This window comes from Phyllobates terribilis, unplaced genomic scaffold, assembly GCF_046119375.1.
Source record: "Phyllobates terribilis strain yellow unplaced genomic scaffold, ASM4611937v1 Scaffold_12__6_contigs__length_324123572, whole genome shotgun sequence".
Classification (NCBI taxonomy): Eukaryota; Metazoa; Chordata; class Amphibia; order Anura; family Dendrobatidae; genus Phyllobates; species Phyllobates terribilis.
The window spans coordinates 266229063-266246530 of record NW_027362772.1 but is presented as its reverse complement, the minus strand read 5'-3'; the positions used below and the strand labels follow the sequence as shown (position 1 = coordinate 266246530).

Below are 17468 nucleotides of genomic sequence, written 5' to 3'. Positions count from 1 at the left end.
CTTCCCTTTTCCTGTCTTTATACGCTGGGTTCTCCCCATACCTAGCGTGACATTTGCACTCGGTAATGTAAAAACTCAATTTTCCACGCCATGAATAAGGGCGTTTAATGCTCCAGCATCAGTGCTATAACCTTCCCACCTTTCCTCATTTTTAAATGGATTACAAATAAAGGACTATCGAGTTTTTACATTACCACGTGGAAGTGCCGAATTCCTTCACTTGTTCCAAATTGTTGCTGTGCCTCACCAGCAGGTTCTGCCACCCACCAATTCAAGATTTCCCTGCTATAGTGTGGATCAGGCATGGTGATCTCTGTCTCCTTGTTTCTTTACTAGTCAGAAGGGGAGCCAGGGTAGCCAGCAGATGCAGACTACCCACATGACCACTGGATGGGGGTCCTGCATATCGATTAGGTCATTGCTACTGGCAACTCCTTAAAGGAGCTCATCAAACTCTATCATTGTCCATTCATTGGACTTACAGGATTAAAATATCAAACTTTACAGAGTTCATTCTAGCACTTCATAGTTTCCAATGAGTAGCAAACATGGGAAAAATATAAATTTTATCAAACACTAAGAAAAAAATAATGACTACAGAAAACAGTGAAAATAAGTTTTTTTTTACAGAGTTGAAAAAAACAAAAAAAAATCAGTAATTAAATATTTTTATAAAAAGAATAAGAAACTACGAAAAACATTCTCATTATTCTACAATTGGTCTTCACCATTGATATGTAACCTAATACCTGAAGCCTTTACATTCTTGACCTTGAAGAGCATGAACAGCGGCGGTAATACGATCCAGTAGCTACTAGACTTGGATTTTACCAATGCAGTAAAATAAAAGCTGACAAAATATTATTGCTCACTATTACTATGACTGAGAACCGATATTGTGGTAAGTAAATCTATGACTCTACTGATCCTACAGAAAGTTAATATTGTTTTCCCTGAGTCTTTTTCTTTCGTGCTTTAGCTTAATCATTTAATTTGGAAAAAAAATCCAGTCCGGTCCGTAAGTCGTCACTGGATGACCTGAGATGGTAATCGGGCCACTGTGATGGCTTGGTCCTCAGCATGTATATCTGCAAATTCCTTGTTTGATCATGCACCTCCCCTCCAGATGTGACCCTAGTAATGTAAAACTTTTAGGTTGGGAATAGCTCAACAACCCATACACCACTGAATTTTTTGTTTTGATCAAATCGATATGTACCTCCCATGCTATGCATAAAAAGTCATATGCTAGATAAGTCTCAATGTGTTCTACGTTCCAACTGAGAAGATGGCGATGACTTTCAAGACTATATCATCTTCTTGGTTGGGCATGTGGAAAATACAGTAAATTGCACTGAATACATTCTGAGAAAATTCGTTTTTTCTATGGCAAATACACTCAATCCTTCGTAATGACTCTAGACCTATTGCATGCACCTTCAAGCCTTTGTAATGATTCTGGACCTATAGCATGCACCTTCAAGCCTTGATGATGACTTTGGTCCTATAGCATGCACCTTCAAGCCTTTATAATGACTACAGAGCTATAGCAGACGCCTTCAAGCCTTCATAATGACTCTAGACATATAGCATGCACCTTCAAGCCTTTGTAATGACTCTGGACCTATAGCATGCACCTTCAAGCCTTGATGATGACTTTGGGCCTATATCATGTACCTTCAAGCCTTGGTAATAACTCTGGACCTATAGCATGCACCTTCAAGCCTTGGTAATGACTCTGGACCTATAGCATGCACCTTCAAGCCTTGATGATGACTTGGGCCTATATCATGTACCTTCAAGCCTTTGTAATGACTCTGGACATATATCATGCACCTTCAAGCCTTGGTAATGACTCTGGACCTATAGCAGGCACCTTCAAGCCTTGGTAATGACTCTGGACCTATAGCATGCACCTTCAAGCCTTGATGATGACTTTGGGCCTATAGCATGCACCTTCAAGCCTTTGTAATGACTCTGGACCTATAGCATGCACCTTCAAGCCTGGGTAATGACTCTGGACCTATAGCATGCACCTTCAAGCCTTGATGATGACTTTGGGCCTATAGCATGCAACTTCAAGCCTTTGTAATGACTCTGGACCTATAGCATGCACCTTCAAGCCTTGGTAATGACTCTGGACCTATAGCATGCACCTTCAAGCCTTGATGATGACTTTGGGCCTATAGCATGCACCTTCAAGACTTTGTAATGACTCTGGACCTATAGCATGCACCTTCAAGCCTGGGTAATGACTCTAGACCTATAGCATACACCTTCAAGCCTTTGTAATGACTCTGGACCTATAGCATGCACCTTCAAGCCTTGGTAATGACTCTGGACCTATAGCATGCACCTTCAAGCCTTGGTAATGACTCTGGACCTATAGCATGCACCTTCAAGCCTTGATGATGACTTTGGTCCTATAGCATACGCCTTCAAGCCTTTGTAATGATTCTGGACCTATAGCATGCACCTTCAAGCCTTTATAATGATTCTGGACCTATAGCATATGCCTTCAAGCCTTCGTAATGACTCTGGGCCTATAGCATACACCTTCAAGCCTTAATAATGACTATGGAGCTGTAGCATACGCCTTCAAGCCTTCATAATGACTCTGTACCTATAGCATACACCTTCAAGCCTTCATAATGACTGTGGAGCAATAGATAGCATACACCTTCAAGCCTTCATAATGACCATGAAGCTATAGCATACACCTCTAACCTTTGTAATGACTCCGAACATAAAACATACATCTTGAAGCCTTAGTAATGACCTAGAAATAATATATAATTTCAAGCCCTTGAGGTGACCTAGGACCTATGAAATCAAGACAAGTAAAGGTTTCTATACACTTCTGAACACTCATCTAACCAACAGCTATTCCTGCAGACTATTCAATACATGCGCATTCTTAGTTTGGCTGAGTGTGCATGTGTTCCCTACAAGTAAGAGGTGAAGAAGTCACTGCCAGACATCGGTGGCAGTAGCTTTTCTCTAGGGAAACAAAAAGATCCAATGTTGAATTTCAACATGTTCGATTCTTCTTTCCTCAGAAATCACCACCTGGAGTAGAGTCAGGAGGTCCCGATACATATCAGATAGTCATCCGGTCCAGCCAAAATTTTCAAGTTTGGATGACTTCTGTCTAATGTGCATATATGGGACCTTAAGAATGAAGATTTTTCCAATATGACCTTCATCTAGTGAGTCAAAATGTCTCATAATAGCACATTTATCGTCCTCTATTTCTTGTTCTTCGGAAACTTGAGTCATGGTTGGTGAAGAACATTGATGCAGTTTCGGTTCATATATTCCAAATATTTCTTTGGGTATTTTTGCTACAAATATGATTTCAGGTCTCATTGTGTCTTGCCTTTTTTGACTCGTCCGTATTTGCTTTTGGTTTAGTCAGAGTTCTTGATCAATTATAAATAGACAAAGCTCCACCAAATCGTTCAGTGTCCAGATGACTCATGTGCACGATGGGGAAAGTTATGGGTTCCTCATCCTATAGTCTTACCAACGCACTGGCATTTAGGACAGATGTTGGTTCGCGATGACTGGATGTTCTCGACCCTTAACCTTTTCTTATCTTCTATATTTAGGTGGCACAGAAGGAAGTGGGTGTAGGGTGACACCACAATGGATATGACGAGGCTGCAAAACAACAGTGTTTATTAAGAGTCACCACAAAATATTAAACATTAAAATTAAAAACTGTTATTACTATTCAGAAACTATGTAAATTTTATCAATGGTAAAGTGAGTGTGGACCATAAGAATTCCCGGGGACCTGATACTGTACTTGGGGCCCAAAGTTCTGTTATTTTTCATTAAAACCTAGTGGGTTGTCATATTGAGAATCACTAACTTTAAAAAATACTCAAATTTATTGAAAAAAGTTTAACAAGTACCTTCTGTAAATGGAAAATCCATTGGGTATAATCTTCAGGAGTCATACAAGAAATTAATATGGGTTCCATAAGATCACCTAAAAAAAGAATGTATTTAAAATGTTTAGACTTTTTTTATTAATACTATAAATATTTTTAAGAAATGGCGGCCCTTATTGTTTAACCTCTTTCCAGACCACAAAATGAAGTGTCCTGATATTCAACAATCCGTTTTTAGAACTGGAGGAATATGCAAGAGGAAGAAGACTAGAACTTTAGAGCCAGTTATTGGAATCAGCGATCCTAAAAGTCAATATCGACCCTTTAACGAGCCTTGTCACATGACTTAGGATAAAAGCCAAACCAGAATCTCAATTTGCAGACACGTTGTTTTGGGGTATGGCCCCTCATCAGTGCAAAGGGTGAGATCTGATTTGGCTGGGCGATAGACGTAAGAAGAATCTAAGGAGTAACATTTCTCCTTGTGGAGATTGACAAGCCAAGCCTGGCATGTCAGAGTGAGGAGACTTATCCGCCATGCAATGCTCCTCTGGGAAAGCTCTGATGAGTCAATTTGCATATTTAATTTCCCATAGGAGCATGCATGGTGTAAAAGTCTCCTCACTTTGACATGCCAGGCTTGGCTTGTCACTCTCCACAAGGAGAAATATTACCCCTTAGATCCCAGAACCGGAGGAAGAAAGATGGTGCCCACATTTTACCTGTGACCAATGGATAATTTTCTTATGATGGAGCTATATTTATTTCCCTCTTATAATGTATAAAATCCTGTAATAGGGAACTGCTTTAACCACTTTATCGCCTTGAACCATGATAGTATTTCCTGGTGAGCAGGTAGTTCGTGCATCATGCCATACCATTACAGTAGGGGTATAGTGCGGGCTCAGGAGTTGTGTTCTCACCATCTGCAGTGGGTGTCATCTGTAACACCCCATTACAATGGCTGGGATCAGAGTATGGCTATTAGGCACCTCTTCTGAGAAACTGCACAATGCAAATCTATATAACACAGAAGTTTCCAAATGTATTACTTGAAGCATCAAAGAATATTCAGGGACAAAAAAAAATTAGAAAAAAAAATGACAAAAAATTGGAAAAAATTTGGTATCAAAAACATAATCGTATAATCGTAATGAATATAGTTGCCATATGATTTATAAGGCACAGTAATTGCCACAACAACTAAACCCCCAAAAAACAATGATGACATTTCTGTTTTTTTCCATCCCCACCCCAATTAAATATACAGTTTGTTACATGTAGCCCAAAGTGGTGCTATTAAAAAACTCAACATGTCCAACTACTAAAAAGTCCAACAAAAATAAAAAAAATTGCATTTGCGAAAAATATTGTATGAGTCTATATTAGGAAATTGGCTTGTTCGTTCACATCTACCCCCAATGGATTCAATAACTTACAGACAATAACCTAAATAAATAGATATATAAATGTCATGCATGTCTCGTCATCCATTGTATTGGGATCACTCATAAGTATCTGGAACAGGTTTTTTTTTGTAAAGTTGACATGGAAGACGACTGATGGGTGTAGACCCAAGGCATCCTACCCCCCATAAAGTGATACTTTACTATAATCCTAGGAATTTACTCTTTTTCATGGTATCCTCATAAATATTTCTCATAAAAGTCCACGTCGGCTTACCAGCGATCAGGAACTCCAGGCGCCCGTTCCAAACTAGGCTTTCCTCAATGTGAATAGCGTTCAGTGGCAGAGTACCCTGTGACAGAATGAGATGTCATCTCACCATTTACCAATGAAAAGACATTCAGGATCCAGACAATGGCGGCCCGTATTGTGCAGGGTTAGGGATAGACAGGGAAAAATGTAGAAGATGATGGACCCCAAAGTAAAGTCTCTCCATTATAGCGATGTCAGAAGGGTCCGGTGATTGTTTCCCACCTACACGACTTCAGTCTTCCCATCCCCAACTTCTTCCCCATGTCTTCTAACTTTAGAGTTTGTCTGGAGAGGGGAGTTCTGTAATGGGTCACACCACCAAGTAGTCACGGATGGGCCCCAAAGTCTATTTTGAGGGTTCGAATGCCCATTAAAGGGAATTGGTCACCAATTTTAACCACCTAATCTCAGAGCAGCATAATGTAGAGAAAAAAAACCTGATTCCAGCGATGTGTCAATTACTGGGCTGCTTAGTGTAGTTTTGAGAAAATCACTGTTTAATCATCAGGAGATTATCACTAGAGGATGTGTATAACTCCGCCCCCAGCACTGATTGGCAGCTTTCTGTGTACACTCTACATGGACAGAAAGCTGCCAATCAGTGATGTGGGCGGGGTTATACCGAGCTCAGCACTCAAGAACTGGTAGATCTGCAGCAGAGAAAGCAGGGATTTTAGCAGAACGACAGCAAGCATCCCAGTAAGTGGTATATCACTGGAATCAGGATTTCTGCCCATACATTATGCTGCTCTCAGAGAGGATAGCAAAAAACAGGTGACAGATTTCCTTTAAGAATATTAACTCCTATATAATATCTCAACTGGATCCCGATAAATATAACTTTACCGCTGAGTTATAGTTATGTTTCCTTCCTAGATTTCAGAACTTTTTCTTAGTAAAAACCATGTTAATTAATCTACTGTAAGAGCCTTTTCAATCTATTATATATATATATATATATATATATATATATACTGTATATAGAACATGTCTGACATTTCTGTTATTTTAGAAATGGTGACTATGAGGTCAGTCATCGTGCCAGAGCTGATGGTTGTAGCATTTCGAGAATTGCTTTACAGTAGCCAAAATGGAAATGAAACAACAATAGTCTGGAAATGAACATTGAATTTTATGGGAAAATGTTATGGGCATGCCCTGTCCAAAGGTCATTGAGTAAGAAGGATGAGAAAGTGAGCTGTGACATCACCTATTGCGAATGATGGATCCTGTCTTATCTAACGTATATAGAGGTGTTATAAGTCAATGTACAGGAGGAGGAGAAGGTGAGCTGTGATATCACCTATTGTGAATGGTGGATCCTGTGTTATCTACTGTATATAGAGGTGTTATCAGTCATTGTACAGGAGGAGGAGGTGACCTGTGACATCACCTATTGTGAATGGTATATGCTGTGTTATCTACTATATACAGAGCTGTTATCATACATTGTACAGGAGATGGAGGTGAGCTGTGACATCACCTATTGTGAATGGTGGATCCTGTGTTATCTACTGTATATAGAGGTGTTATCAGTCATTGTATAGGAGGAGGTGAGCTGTGACATCTCCTATTGTCAATGGTGGATCCTGTGTTATCTACTGTATATAGAGCTCTTATTATTGTACAGGAGGAGGAGGAGGTGAGCTGTGACATCACCTATTGCGAATGGTGGATACTGTGTTATCTACTGTATATAGAGGTGTTATCAGTCCTTGTACAGGAGGGGGAGGAGGTGAGCTGTGATATCACCCAGATTATAAGCTGAAAACTGCAAGATTTCAGGGTTATTTTTAATATAGATAATATAGGTAATATGGAAAAGAAGAAAAAGGAAACAATCCCAAACATTTTTTTTAAATGTTTAACATAAAAAAGTTTTGATGAGGATGTTCTAATTGCTGGACAGAATTCAACGCCAATGAAAACAGTGAAGGTAAATAGTAAATAATGGAGGACTCAGGAGAGCAGAAGACAAGCGATTACCTGATGTGTTACTGATGTTTTATGGAGATCAACAGAGAGGAATACTAAGTCTTCAGGGAATAACACCATAATGCGATCCTCAAAGTCCTGTGAAATATGTTATAAATTATTACATGGTATATTGAAGTGGACCTTTATTTTCCTAACATATCATTTTTAGTAACTAATTGTAATCTCCAGAAAATAACAATTCAGGAACATTTTTTCTTTGAACTCTTGCTGTGTTGTTTCTCTGTTATTCCTACTGGAAATTAATAAATATATCAAACAATCAGTGTTGTCATTTTCCTTTTATTGATTTCCCTTGCTTCCTTTTGACACTATCCAATTAGTGTCTTCAGACTCTTTACTTATTGTATAGTTTTACTTATTTTTACATTTACTCAATAATCCCACAAAAGACGCAACTGTAACGGTCTACAGAAACTATTTACAAAAAAATACAAATAAACTTTCTAATTTGCTGAAATATTTTGGGCACAAATAATTGGAAATACAAATATTTATAAATACATGAAGCTCAATATTTATGTGATCCATTTCGCTGGGGTGTACTAATTTTACTGTAATAATCAGGGTCACATAATATTAACAATTGCTGCCCAGAATTAAGCTACAACATTGCTTCTCACGAATTTGCAACATTAGACATTAAATCATTTGTTTATGATGTGTAATTACTTCTGGCAAAATAATGTTACACTTTTATCATTGGCTCCTTTTTCTGATATTATATTCTACTATTTTATTTTTATCAGCAGCCAAACCGATATCTCTGAATACACTATCCGGAGAGTGTCAGTAAATCAAATTACGCAATTTATTTAAAACAATCGATCCTCTGCAAAAGGTTTCGCAGTTATAAAAGGCTTCTTCAGGGAAAATTATGAATCGAATGTATAAAGTTGTACCTACTCCATCTATTGTGTGCGCTGCGTGCACTGTAGACAAAAAAATGACCGGTCCCATATGGTGGATGGCTTTCCCTTCCCATTTCTGGATGGGGCATGACGTCAAATACTTTATCAATTCTCTCTTCTTCCATGACTGGTCGCAAGGAATCTTATAGAAGGATCAAAAAAAAGTTAGTCTGATTTAGATATAATATTTTCAAATGACCTTGTAATCCTAACATTAATAAATCGCTGTCCACTATTAATGATTTATTAGCAGCTGCATAGAGCATGTGTAATGCCAAATTTGGCCTGTAGGAGTGCTGCATACAAATGAAATCCATAGATTACTGCTGATTCTAGTAGATACAAACAGTGGGACACCCTGTGGTCAGCTTAACTGCATAGGGGCTATGGACAGAAAAAGGTAATATTTATGTGGGTTTGTAAACTTTCATGCAGATCCTTTAATTTCCAATTGATGTCTGCAGAAATTTGTCTATGTAAGTCTCAAGCAATGTTGCCATCTAGTGGAGACTCACGGAACTGCATGAACAAGATTTCATTCCATTCCTCATACTGGTTAATGAAGTGCAACTTAAGAAAAAAATGATTGATCTAATTATATTGGTCATTTATTTTTACTCTCTGTGAACTCACCAGATATGATAAAATGTTGATAGTTGGAGAAACTGGAGAGTAGTGGCTATTTGCTTCTTGGATGTGCTTTTGCAAAGCCGAAATCCAAAGACTCTTCTCGCTTGAGCTCAGACAGGACACTTGGCGCGGCTCAATCATTGGACCTCAATAGAGTTTAATTAAACATATAGAAGTGTTAGGCCGTATTCACACATCAGTAACTTGTGGTTCGAGTATCGGCATATCATTGCTGATGTGGGAATCTGGCCCTAAAGGACATTTTCCGGCAAACTTATTTATTCTTTTCCATAAGTATGTGTCCCTTCCTATACCTCCATGCACATGGCTCTGCTGTCTTTGAGGCCAAAAATGGTTCAATTACTTACCACTGACTTCAAAGGTATAGCCAATTTTGGACGGTTCACAGATTACACGCATTCCCGATAGAGGAAGTAGTCCCTGAAAATCAAATTAAATCAGACAGTCAGGAAATGTTCATGAAATGTCTTTAATGTTTAAGAGACTGTTTCAATTTTTACAGCAGAATGTAAATTATCACTGCACAATTCATGCTAGGAGATGAGAGACGTTCCAGCTCTTATAGTGCTGGCAGAATGCTGATGAAGAGGAACCACCCACTCAAAAAGAATGAATGGCAGGTTATAGCGCATAAGAATCAGAACATATTAGGATTATATGTGCACCAAATGCAGTTTTAGTTAGTTGTGGGGAATGAGGGCAGGAGGATCAGGCTTTTCTTCTGGTGTTGTGTGAAAGGACAGATGCTCGTTAACCCCTTTTTTGTATTGGGATCATTCCTTGAGTTTACCAATATCACTATGACTTGATTCAGTTCTGAAACGCTGGGGGTCTGACCGCTTCACCCCACATGGAAATCAAATAACTTTCTAGTTTAGGAATAACCCTTTAAAATCTCATCCATACATTGGTACATATTGTAAATGTAACGCACCGTGCACCTGTATGTTCATGTACAATATATGCTAACTTTTGTTTTATTAAACCATAAACACTTTTTATTACAAGCATTAATTATTCTTTACCTGATATATAAATCTCCTCTCCTGATGATCCATGGAAAGAATTAGCAAGTGCAGAGGAAACAGAACCATGAAGCACTCCGACATCTCCTGCAGAGATACAGAAAGGTGTAAGATGCTGTAAGATCAATAGGTAATTCGTCAGGACCAGTTTACTGATTAAATTAATTGAATGGCTGTATACGTCCTAGTACAAGAATACATTTAATATCTGTTATGTGCTAGTGCTGAGGAATCAAGCACTGAAACCACATGCAAATTAGGCTAGAAGTGTATAAGGGGTGTGTTTATTCTATTTTAGTACATGAACATTCCCCCAGATTCTATTTGAGCATATGGACACTCCCCCAGATTCTATTTAATTACATAGACACTGCCCCAGATTCTATTTAATTACATGGACACTCCCCCAGATTATATTTGAATACATGGACACTCCCCCAGATTCTATTTAATTACATGGACACTCGCCCAGATTCAATTTGAGTACATGGACACTCCCCCAGATTCTATCTGAGTACATGGACACTCGCACAGATTCTACTTGAGAACATGGACACTCCCCCAGATTCTACATGAGTAGATGGACACTCCCCCAGATTCTACATGAGTAGATGGACACTCCCCCAGATTCAACAGAGTACATGGACACTACCCCAGATTCAACAGAGTACATGGACACTCCCCCAGATTCAACAGAGTACATGGACACTCCCCTAGATTTTATTTAAGTACATGGACACTCCCCTAGATTCTATTTGACCACATGGACACTCCCCCAAATTCTACATGAGTACATGAACATTCCCCCAAATTCTACATGAGTACATGGACACTCCCCCAGATTCTATTTGAGCAATGGACACCTCCCCCAGATTATATTTGAGTACATGGCCTACTTCCCTAGATTCTATTTGAGTACATGGACAATCCCCTAGATTCTATTTGAGCAATGGAAACCTCCCCAAATTATATTTCAGTACATGGCTCACTTCCCTAGATTATATTTGAGTACATGGACACTCCCCTAGATTCGATTTAATTACAGACACTGCCCTAGATTCTATTTAATTACATGGACACTCCCCCAGATTATATATGAATACATGGACACTTCCCCAGATTCTGATTATATGGACACTCCCCCAGATTCAATTTTCTATTTAATTACATAGACACTCCCCCAGATTATATTTGAGTACATGAACTCTCCTCAAAATTCTACATGAGTACATGGACACTCCCCTAGATTTTATTTAAGTACATGGACACTCCCCCAGATTCTATTTGAGTACATGGACACTCCCCCAGATTCTACTTGAGTACATATACACGCCCCCAGATTCTATTTGAGTACATGGATACTCCCCCAGATTCTATTTGAGTACATGGACACTCCCCCAGATTCTACTTGAGTACAAGAACACTCCCCTAGATTCTAATTGACCACATGGACACTCCCCCAGATTCTACATGGGTACATGGACCCACCTCTAGATTTTAAGTACATGGACACTCCCCCAGATTCTATTTAATTACATAGACACTCCCCCAGATTCTATTTGAGTACATGGACACTCCCACAGATTCTACTTGGGTACATGGACACTCCCCCAGATTCTACATGAATAGATGGACACTCCCCCAGATTCTGCATGAATAGATGGACACTCCCCCAGATTCTATTTGAGTAAATGGACACTCCCCCAGATTCTGCATGAATAGATGGACACTCCCCCAGATTCTATTTGAGTAAATGGACACTCCCCCAGATTCAACCTGAGTACATGGACACACCCATAGATTTTACTTAAGTACATAGACACTCCCATAGATTCTATTTGACCACATGGACACTTCCCCAAATTCTACATGAGTACATGAACACTCCCCCAAATTCTACATGAGTACATGAACACTCCCCCAAATTCTACATGAGTACATGGACACTCCCCTAGATTTTATTTAAGTACATGGACACTCCCCCAGACTCTATTTGAGCAATGGACACCCCCCAGATTATATTTGAGTACATGGCCTACTTCCCTAGATTCTATTTGAGTACATGGCACACTTCCCCAAATTTCAGCAGGTACAGGTAAGGGGCAAGGTAAGATGATTTGTTGTTTTTGAACAATAAATTATCTCTGGCTATAATCTGAGAATTTTGAGAAATCAATTGAGAATCAATTTGCCAATTTTTAGTATGTTTACACTGTAAAGTCTGTTTTCCTGTTGGTCTAGGATAATTTAGAGGTTAATTATTAGTTCCCTGGTGTTCTAAGGTGGCAGAGAAGTGTACTCTATTTTCCTAGTCATCTAAGGGGTTAAGTGTGATCTCTGATGACTAAGGCTGGTGGAGGGATAATGCCTTGAGGTTTAATGTTTTGGATGGTAAAGGTCTACATCCTTAGTAGTCTAGGGTAGTGGAGAAAGGAATGCCAGAGTACCTGGTGGCCGAGTGTTGTAGAGCGGTTAAAGGGGGTGTTCGGGCTTTCTGTATAATTTGTGTGTGCACCTAGGCTGCAGAATGCTGACAGTTTGTAATATACTCCGTCAGCATTCTGCATGGAGTCCTAGGTATCACACTAAGGCCGGGGTCCCACTAGCGTATGGCATCCAATGCAAGAGCATCCGATGCGATATGCTGATGACATTCAGCTCCTGCTCTGTTGCGAGCAGGAGCCGAGTGTCGGTGCCCTGTGCTCCGATCCTCTCACATCAGAGAATTGGAGCGTAGCTGCGGAGACTGAGAAAGTAATTTCTCCATCTCCTCTGTTGCTGGAGTCAGCGGGAATTACACTGCACTCAGGTGACATCATAGTGCGGTGGGATGTTTCACATGTACCCATAGAGTTATATGGGTGCATGCGATCAGAATTCAGCATGCAATCGCAGCATGCTGCATTGTTTTTTCAGTCTGATCGCTATCCAATCGGAACTGGGAAAAAAATGCATATGAGCACACACTCATAGATCAACATTGGACCGAATGCAATCCGATTTTTTATCACATTGCATTTGTCCAATTTAATCACAAGTGAGAGTAAGCCCTAAGTCATGTGAGCAGCTTTTCCCTGATTCTGGAGGAGCTGCTCACTCCCTGACTAGAGTTTTCCTGTCTGGTAGTCTCTGGTCGGTGATGTCACAACAGTTTCTGCCAGACGCCCTCCATCCCCTGCCTCCTGAACCAGCCTCCCCATGCAGTACACAGTGCAAAACAGCAGTGGAATGTCTCAGCTGATTGGACTAACCAGGAAGGAAAAGGTTTCTACATAGTTGAGTATAACTTAATACCTCTCTCATCCATCCATCCCTCCCTCATCTGTAGCACCCTGAGGATTCGGCTGCTACAGGGGTATTGCACCTCAAACCAGAGGTGTGATATTCCACTCCCGGGTAAGGATGGAGTGTGGAACTGAGCTCAGAAAGCTGCATGCACTACACACATCCCATTTCCGAGGAGCAGACCAACGGTACTCCCACTTAGAAATGTGCAGGTACGACCGAGTCTGTTCCTGGCTGGAGTGGGAGGGGGGTGGTACATCCCAGTAGTGTAGGGGCAGATAGGGGGAGCAGCCTGGGTAAAGATAGGAGCTCATTGGGTGCTGGTCACCTGAGCTCACACATAGAGGGAGTATATAAGGTGGGCACCATCTTAGATCAGGGTCAGTCAGTCAGCCAGAGACCGGAGGCGGAGCAGAGCAGCCCCAGGCCCAGAGAGAGTGAGAGAGGAGAACAAGAAAGACCCAGAGAGGGGGAGACAGAAGGAACTCTGAGAACCCAAGTACAACCCTAGGGTGAAGAGTTGGCAATAGGGTACCGGATCCCAAACTGGTGGGGGCTAAAGCATACCTCAGCCAGAGACCGGAGGCCGTGGGCAGGATCTGCCACGGCCACCCACCACATCCACCCTGAAGGCAAACCACGTGTAGGGTCAGGGAACCCAAGGCCAAGGGTCTCCCAACAGAAGGCCCGAGGGAGCTGGACCTAGGTGGATCTCTGGTGGGGACGGCCAGAAGAAAGGACAAGAAGGAGGGCTCAGGGACACGCTCCGGACTTGCTTGGGGGTTGGCTGAATCCAGGACCTGGTGGACGCAGCACGGCTCGGGTGGTCACTCAAGGCCGGAGTGACCGGAATATCTGCAGTAAGTAAACACCCTGAACTGCACAACCCGACTCTGTCTTTAATTATCATCTACGCTGCACCACCACAACCCCCATCCTCTGCACCTGACCCCCTGAGGCCATACCCCTCCCGCTGGGGGTTATACTATCTAAAGCTGCACCAACACCATCAGCCTCAGCGGACCCTGCTGCAGCGGCGGCCGTAGTGACCGCAATCCAACGGGTGGCGTAGTCGACATAAAGAACTTTAGTAACATCAGTAAGGACTGCCACATACACTGAGCTTGACACCCTGGGCACGGACCGGGTCACAGCCACTCGGAGACTACAACCCCCATCTGATCCGGCTCCGGGTATTCCCCTAAAGAATATGGCCCAGGGGGTGCGTCAACTTTGGCGTAGTCGGCAGGATCTCGTGCCCGCAACACCCGGGTACTGCGTGCCTGAAGAAAAGAACAAGTTTACCTCAAAAAGAAGTCTCCTGCCGGTTCCGGAGGGTCCCCGCCATCGGACTCCATCACAGATCGATTCCCGCCGGTTGTCCGCCATTAACAGCTTTTTCCCGCCATCTGCAGAGTTTCCCGCCACTGGGAGACGATTCCCGCCATTTCCAAAGGTTTCCCGCCTTGGAAGAGCGGACGCCATTATGGGCGTGCCAGAGGGTGGCAAGAGGCCACCTCCCATCGTGGGCCAGGACCGAAAATGGCGCCAAAAGTGGAAACCGCCCCCACCAACAGAGACTGTGATGCTAGAGGTGTCTGTCAGCGTGAAAGAACTGCCCCTGGAGCTGACAATCACCAAGTGGCCCCGGGACCGCCCTCGAAGTGGGAGAACTGAGAAGAAGAGAACAAAGATGGGTGTCGCCTGGAGCAGTCTGGAGAGAGCGCACCCGGAGACAAGAAGCCTGGAGCAGAGTCCAGAAAGAGCCTACCCGGAGATGGAGGGAGAGCCAGGCAGCACCGACCCAGTGGTCAGGAGCCTGATGCGGGCCGCCACTCCAGGCAGCACCGACCCAGTGGTCAGGAGCCTGTTGCCGGTCGCCACTCCAGAAGGCCTGCTGGAGACAACGGGAGGAGAGCAGAGCAGCACCGACCCGTTGGTCAGGAGCCTGCTAGAAGCAACGACCCCACTAGGCTTAGTGGAGGTCTTGGCACAGCTCCCCCGAGATCGGGAGTGTGCACAGACTGCGCTGGAGGGCCTCGCACGGAGGATGGCCCGGGTGCAGCGAGAGACGTTAGCAGAATGGAGCCGTGAGATGGTCCAGCAGACAAGAACTCGTCAGCGGAGCACGCCACCCGAGACGAGGAGACAGACCGCCTCTGAGGATGGTGCAGGAGGACTGAAGGCCGGAGACGGCGCCGAGAAGGGAGCCGAACGAAGGGAGGCAGGTAAAGGGGACGTCTCTGCCCCAAACCGGGAAACCGTGTACCTGCCCCAGCTCCCCGTCGCAGAGCCCGAAGTATCCCCTGCCGTGCCCGTCGCTGCAACGTCACCGCCGCAGACTAGGCCACAACCGGAAGCCGCAGCCGCGACCCCTGTGACGTCACACGCCTCGACCCCGAGCTTGACCAAGCAGGAAGTACCACCAGCCTGGTCGCAAGGCCTAGTACCCCCGGGCGCCGCAATACCAACAGCGCCCCCTACCTCCGCGGAGCCACCGGCCTGGTCGCAGGGCCAAGTAGCCCAGGGCGCCGCCGTCCTTACGGTGCCCTTCACTTTCCAGGTGCCCCAGGCCTGGCCGCAAGGCCTGGGCAACCCGGGTGCCACCACCACCGCGCCCATAAAACCAAGAGTGCCGCATCTGGGAGAAGATCTGTTCGCCCAACATACGTGCCCGGATGGGCAGCCCTTTATATGGCCACCGGAGTTTCACCATCCCCGACTCCGGAAAGAGAGACCCCTAGACGAACCCCTGATTCCGGTTCCAAAGCCCGTAAAAAGGACCTCGCCCCGCTAGAGGAGGCACAGTTTGAGTGGGACCCCACCGGAGAAGATCTCATGGGGTTCACTCAGGAGACCCGGGCAGCTGCAGCGGAGCGTGCAGAGTGCTGCCGGCAGCAGCTCGAGGTCTTCGAGAGGGAGCGGAGAGAGAGGCGGGTCCGGGAACAAAAAGCCCAAATAAAGAGCGCGGAGCAGAAGAGCCGGGCCAGGAGGAGCCCCCGTGCAGCTCATGGTCCCCCTTCCACCGGGACTGTGATCAAGTTCAATATGCAGCACGGGTGGGGCTTCATCCGAGATCACCGCACCCCAGGCGACGTCTTCGTGACAAGAAGAGACATTGAGTCCCACCTACCGGAGGGACACAGAGGACGTGACCTGTATATAGGGGACGAGGTCACCTTCACCCGGCACAAGTGTGCCAAAGGACCCTACGCCCTCCATGTGCATCGCCTGATGGAGGAGGAGCTGCGGTGTGAAGAGGAGCAAGAGGACCCGGACGGGTCTGAAGCTAGAGTTAATCACAAAGAAAGAGCAGGAGGACGTCGTCGTTGAGTACAGCAGAGAAGAAGCTGTATATAGTTGCCCGTCGGGGCACAGTGAACTGTTGCTGCTATTATAGTCCCCGTTGGGACCAGCGAATTGAACTGTTACCCGTATTTCCCTTAATCCCTCTGACCGAGGACTGAGAGCGGTCATCCCTTTCCTAATACCTGGCCGAGGACTGAGAGCGGCCATATCCCCTTGTATATAGTTGCGCTTCCTAAAGCGCCCCCTACCGGTTTTATAGGAAAACCATTTTTCTAGAGAAACTGTTGTACTTTTCCCGGGCACACGTTGCACAGTGTCCGGAGGAGGAGCTAGAAGCAAGAGAAGTCTACGAGAATGTTATTTATGAAAAAAAAAAAAAAAAAGTTTTATTGCTGATATATATGTTTTATATGTTTTTATTATGTTGTTTATGCAAAAATTGTATGTTTTGGTGTTTTTATATCTTACAGCCCGAGGACGTGCTGTGATTTACCAGGGGGGAATGTAGCACCCTGAGGATTCGGCTGCTACAGGGGTATTGCACCTCAAACCAGAGGTGTGATATTCCACTCCCGGGTAAGGATGGAGTGTGGAACTGAGCTCAGAAAGCTGCATGCACTACACACATCCCATTTCCGAGGAGCAGACCAACGGTACTCCCACTTAGAAATGTG

The 17468-nt window shown here is 43.8% G+C and overlaps 1 protein-coding gene across 2 annotated transcripts in view; it reads right to left on the bottom strand.

Annotated features, from left to right (window-relative positions):
• Positions 1–654: 654 nt before the first annotated feature.
• LOC141172592 (probable pleckstrin homology domain-containing family N member 1) overlaps positions 655–17468 on the bottom strand; it is a 39521-nt gene continuing 22707 nt past the window's right edge. For both annotated transcript variants that reach the window (XM_073656979.1, XM_073656980.1), the window contains exons 6-13: positions 10201–10287; positions 9523–9595; positions 9158–9300; positions 8520–8666; positions 7605–7691; positions 5583–5658; positions 3921–3997; positions 655–3663 (exon numbers count right to left, since the gene is read on the bottom strand). In XM_073656979.1, coding sequence (XP_073513080.1) covers positions 3595–3663; positions 3921–3997; positions 5583–5658; positions 7605–7691; positions 8520–8666; positions 9158–9300; positions 9523–9595; positions 10201–10287 — 759 coding nt within the window. In that variant the 3' untranslated portion in view covers positions 655–3594. The remainder of the gene's footprint in view (positions 3664–3920; positions 3998–5582; positions 5659–7604; positions 7692–8519; positions 8667–9157; positions 9301–9522; positions 9596–10200; positions 10288–17468) is intronic.